Below are 6,002 nucleotides of genomic sequence, written 5' to 3' on the forward strand. Positions count from 1 at the left end.
AAAGGAGACCAAGGTTGTTGACCGAAGGGGTGTCGAGTGCCAAGTTGAATCAGCTTATCAAAGTTACATAAGGTAATCGCTAATAGAATATCCTTATTAAGGTAGTTTGATTCGTCAACATGATATTTGCAATGTTTTTTGTCACAATGACATCAGTAATTAAGGTTAGGTTTGTGTCTCAAGTTCCCCACGCATTTGTCCAGCCTTACCGAGCTCTGTAATGTAGTATACGTTTCGGACCTATATTGTAGGAAGACATGCGCAGTTGTGTGATAAAAATGAAGCACAAGGCGTGTTGATTGAATCTTGGTTAAATCCGTGTTGTTAATGCTATTTCATTGCGGTTAGATCCGAAATAGTCTACATATAACACTATTAACTTACTCCTTTAGGCTCCTTAGGATAAATCACACTTAAGGAAAGATATGTCTCTTATATGCTATTTACAAGGCAAAGTATTTTTCAACATTTGCCAAAAATTGATACCAAAAGAACTTTCAGTATATAACTTATTACACAGAAATCTGGAGGAAGAACTGAAAGCGTGTAAAAGAGATCTTGAAGCAAAAGAAAGGGAAATTGAGTCACTAACGAGAAGGTAGGGCCATTGGATCATTTCTAATAAGATTATGCGTGGGGAAGTAAATCCTCTTTCCCAGCCTAAAAGTTTGTCCGAGTTCCATTTCCCAACTCGTTTTGCCCAAATTCCAGTCTCATTCCGATGTTTTTTGTGCGTGTGTCTCCAGTCCCAGTGACCAAAATTTCATTTTTCCAAGGAAATCCCAGTTCTTCAGACCCCTCTAATATAAACACAGCAACACATTCCTCCTTGTAAAGCGTCCGCTGACAGTTCAACGCCACAGCCTCGTTGTTTATTGGTAAAGTGGACGTAATGCTGGTCCATCACAGGATTGCCCGTGACATTGACTCGGCAGTCGTCCACACCTGTGTAGAGATAGGCGTTTTGAGAGTAAGCTCTCTTGAATGTAAGAATGCAACACAATGAACTCGGACAGGGCTCCAAACCTTATCGCTAAAGCTGGAATATAGCGCCTTAAACCTTAAGGACACCAAGACTCTCACTTTTGTACGTATTATGTGTAATATATATCATCCCGCTTTCCAAATTACTAAATAAGGTATCTGTATTTAGCTAGTAAATACTTTCAACCTAGTGGTTTACTGTTCTTTTGAAGAGTGGCACATTACAGTGACATGCGAACCAAGCGGGATCAGCGACATGTTGAGGACACGCTCAGTTTAAACAGACAGTCCAGGGTGGAACAGGATTTTAAGGCCTTTACCAGTGATGAGCGTATTGATACCAGCATCATGATCCAAAATGTATACAAGGAGAAAACGGATATTAATGCCAAAAGATTAACCTCTATGATGTTTGAGGTTAGTTCTTTCTGTTAGTATTGTGACATCTGCGAGTGGCTCTTATAGCACACTTTAACTTCTGCGGGTGCCAAGAATTTTCAAATAAGACACCATGATCTGAGAGGAAAACTCTCGCCTTAGCCTGTGTATCTGCCGGCTTTTCAAGAGGATGGCCTGATATACTCATGCTACTCTCGCCTGTATTAATAGTACAGTACATTGATGGTCTTCATAAAAATATCGTTTTCTTTAAACAGGTAGTTTACGAGTATGTTTTGTCCACGAAAATATCCATGACTGACGCCTTGAAAGGGATATCTAAGTTTGCAGTGGACAACGGTCCATACATCCCCTATCTTTACTCTAAGCAAAATGTACAGGTAAGAGTTTCACTTGAATACTTTATAAAGAACGTATTTCTTGTATGAATTGTGGTTCTTGTTCTTTTCTAGTGACAATAACGGACTGCATAATTTTATTGATGATGTTTATTTTCTGAATCATGCATGATCATTTCATTCTTCATTCATTTATCCATCTAGCTTTTTTTCAAAATTTAATTTGATATTTATCCGCGCAAAAAACAAAAGCAACAACAATAACAAAAAAAAAAAAAAGGATTGAGTAACAGAATCGACCGGCCCAATGTGAGTCAGTCTTATCACAGGGCTTTTACAGTTTTCTTTCAAACTTCAGGTCCTTTAGGCCAGTCGCGAGTGCGGCTGTTTTGGTGCTGCATTAAGTAATTAACCTCATCATTTCTGTTCTGTAACAGAGGACCAATGAACCACCCCATATTATTGTTCCTTTATCCTTGAGGGGATCGGAATATCCCAGGGATGTCTTAGATGGGTTGTTGCTTGCTATCAAAGAATCGGCACCAGAGATTAACACTGATATCTTTCTTGCGGTAAGCTTTCATAATTATTTGTTTGTTTGTTCTTTTTTTTAACTTTCTGGGAAGCGGTCTTAGGGGCCCTAACTTGTACCTCAAAAACCGCTAACGCCATATACATGCATTAGGATACTGGATATAGGCGCGAATTCTACCGACTTAAATACATACATACATACATACATACATACATACATACATACATACATACATACATACATACATACATACATACATACATACATACATACGTACATACATACATACGTACATACATACATACATACATACATACATACATACGTACATACATACATACTGACGCCCGATCATGACGGGAAAACTTTAATAGCAAAGTACTTAGTATTTAGTTGGCGGGCAAGTGAAATAATCTGCTATTTACCGACTTCAACTTTAAGTCGATATATCACTAGGTGAACCGGGAACACTAACTTAAAGATCAAAATGTTACGAATTACACTTTATTTACGTTTTAATTGTTTCGGGCCTTAATAGCCAGGTTGGAAATGGAGTTCCTAGAATCGATCGACTTCCAACTTATTTTAAACTTGCTTTATTCTGCTCAGTCTTTTCGCTGCCAATGCAACCGTTTTTCGTAATTCTTTTTTCATCCTTTTTATGTTTATTTATACTTTCATTTTTCACCAAGACTGTGATTTTGTTGTTAGAAATTTAGCGTAAGCCACATAAGCTCTCTCAATGAGCAGTTTTTGCTCTTACAGCGAACGCCAAATAAAAAAAGATGAAAAAAGACAGCTCCGGGTTAGAATAGGGTTACCATGCGACTACTCAGACCGGGCCACCTAGAAGAAAACTAACCAATCAAAACATGCAGTGAGGACAATGGACTGGTTGGTTCTCGTAACTGGAAGTAACCGTCTGTTTGACTTGAAAACATAAACACTATCGACTCCTCTGTGCTATATACACTCTTAGCGATTCATTCCTTGACGGCGAATTATCATAATTAATATTTCGCTCCAAAAATTTAGCTTGAAAACTCATTTTGCGACAACTAATCTAAGCCGTTGAAAAGCGTACAAAATTTAGGATCGAGACTAGCCAATCAACAAATGGCACAGTTTTCTGAGAGGTACGCAGCACCTCGCAATTTGTAATGGTTTATTTGAGAAAACGATTGCTATTCTTTGTTCTCAAGTAGCCGGTTCGAGAAACTAATTTAGCGGGCATAAAGTGGAAACGGTTGTAATAAAATGAGTGCAGACCGTCAACAAATTGGCGTTAAACTTAAGGTTGTTAGTCAGTGGACATCATAGTCACTTCAATGCGTATAGCGGCGTTTCGAACGCTTTTTGTTGGGGTGCGGTGAACTATTTATGTATCTTAATTCGCCTAGATGTATTTATTTTATTTTATTCTTTTCCGCTGACTGTTGGACTTTGATGATAGTTGTTACATATAATCACCGATGTGGCACTTGACGAGAGAGCTATGCTTAAAATACTGGTGACTGACTGCTGCAGCGATTCAAAGTTAATGACGGGAATATAGAATATTAGAAACAAAGAATTTACAGTTTATTTACGTTTACTCCCCTAATCCATCCACCTCATGATTTACAGTATGATGTTTGCTTTGTGCAATGCTCCTCTTTCTACAGATCTCGGGATAAATTCTCTAGGTTAAGGAGAAAGGGCTCTGTGACCATTTGTTTTTTCTTCGCTAAAACTTGTTAATGAATAGACAGAAGCCACGACTTGAGCCTTGGAATTGTGACTAGACACTGGAAGAGCAGCTAAGATACTGTCTTTGATACCGCATATACCATGGTCCCCAAATTTTCATCATACCTCAGTACTAAATCGTTAATAACGTTTATATTTAGGGCGTCAAGCATGAAATCCTCAGAGCGGCTCAGCAGCTACCGACAGAGAGGTCTTGCAAACTTAATCCATCATTGAAATTATTACACCTGGATGATTACTTGAGGGCTTGCATCAAGTTGACCTGGCGAATGGTCACCCAATTTCCACCACTGAGGCTTGAATATCACACCTTCACTTACAAGAGAGAGTGTCATAAAATCGTGGAATCCCAGGACGATGCACTCGATGGCAGATACCAGGAACACAAAGTTTATTATCTGTGGCCTGGCTTGGTAGATGGAGGAGGAAGAACCATTATTAAAGGCGAAGTTGCTCTAGAAAAGTAGTCAGAGTTAACTTTACACAAGTTTTTTTTTTGTTTTTTTGTTTTTAATTTTAAATTTTACAATACTAAACAAAATGTACATTACGATACAATAGCCATACAGTACAATGGTAAACACTATTAACATTACAATACAATAACCTACTAATAAATCAAAACGTCAAATAATACATCAAAAGTAGTTCACCTCTATTACAACACTTTAGCAGGCCATATGTCCTATTATTATAAGGAAGATATCTAAGGCACTCAAGAGGAAACCTGATGTTAAGGATTTGATAGAAATATCTATATTATGTATTATGTATGGGGACTCGGTTTATCGCATTGTTGAATCATAAGTAAGGTAAAAACGGCTCCCCTTTCTTTGAAATTGTTTGGGTGTTTTCAATGGAATCGTTCACATACTCATTGTTTTTAATTTGATAAATATGCTTAAAATAACGAAGAAAATCATCTAGTTTATGTTTTCTTTCTCTGTGTCGGCATGACCAGATGTAATATTTGGCGCTCAAAAGGCAAAAGTTTATTTGGAGTTTGTTTTTAGTCAGGTTATCCGGCCTCAGACCCAACGCAGTATCTTCTTGCAATAAAACATCAATAACCTGACAATCTTGCAGCCACGAAAGCACACTATACCAAAAAGTTCTGGTGTTTTCACACTTCCAAAAAACGTGCAGCAAATTTTCTGTTTCGGATTGACAAAAAGAGCATTTTTCGCTTTCTACTACTCCTATCTTTTTAAGAAAATTATTGGTTGCCAAACGGCGATGTAAAAATTTAAAATTGAAGGTTATGAGTTTCGAGTTTTTGGTACATTGAAAGGCCAACTGGTAAGCTGCGCTCCAATCAATCTTTTCATCTTGTGGGAGGATAAGGTCATTGCTCCATTTCTCCTGACACGAAAGAGGTTGCGCACTTTTGAAAGAGATTAACTTCTTATATACAAGTCTAGTTGGCTTTGCACACTCTAGAAATTTCGTAAACATACATTCATATTTGTGGTATACGTCGTTTTTATGAAGACTTTTGATTGCAGAAACTATTCCAAAGTAGTCAAGGAACCTGATTTTAAGGTTATATTTGTTTTGAAAATCAGTCCAAGTGAGAAAGCTGGTGGAGTTGTCCCATAGATGTTCAACCTTTGTTACACCTTTAGCGTACCAATCTCTGTAAAAAACAGGTCTATTACCGACCGTATCAAGGAATTGTACCACAATGGCAACGACAACAAATGATCCTCAGATGACACTTCTGCCTCAAAAAAAACTTCACTCCAGATTTCCAGAATTTCCTTAACAAAGAGGCAAGATATTGTGGTCAAACTTGAAATATCCTTCTTATTCAAATTACCTGTTAATAGCACGTCTCCTCCATACTGCTGGAGTTCCAAGTCAATAAAGGTTTTCCAGTTACCGTGGTTATTAATGTCAAGGTACTTTTTGATCCAGGTGGCTTTTAAATGACTCGTTGAAAGAAAATATATCCATCATTTTTATTCCTCCTTCTGCGATATCGTTTATCACAACAT

General features: G+C 37.6%; 1 protein-coding gene across 1 annotated transcript in view; it reads left to right on the top strand.

Moving 5' to 3' along the window:
• Window positions 1-5,396, top strand: part of LOC138029451 (uncharacterized) — an 11,494-nt gene extending 6,098 nt beyond the window's left edge. Inside the window, exons 4-8 of the mRNA XM_068877184.1 lie at window positions 521-598; window positions 1,197-1,401; window positions 1,641-1,763; window positions 2,159-2,293; window positions 4,146-5,396. Of these exons, the coding sequence (XP_068733285.1) occupies window positions 521-598; window positions 1,197-1,401; window positions 1,641-1,763; window positions 2,159-2,293; window positions 4,146-4,472 (868 nt within the window). The 3' untranslated portion in view covers window positions 4,473-5,396. The remainder of the gene's footprint in view (window positions 1-520; window positions 599-1,196; window positions 1,402-1,640; window positions 1,764-2,158; window positions 2,294-4,145) is intronic.
• The last annotated feature ends 606 nt before the right edge of the window (window positions 5,397-6,002 follow it).

The sequence above is a fragment of the Montipora capricornis genome, chromosome 2, assembly GCF_036669925.1.
Source record: "Montipora capricornis isolate CH-2021 chromosome 2, ASM3666992v2, whole genome shotgun sequence".
NCBI classification, from domain to species: domain Eukaryota; kingdom Metazoa; phylum Cnidaria; class Anthozoa; order Scleractinia; family Acroporidae; genus Montipora; species Montipora capricornis.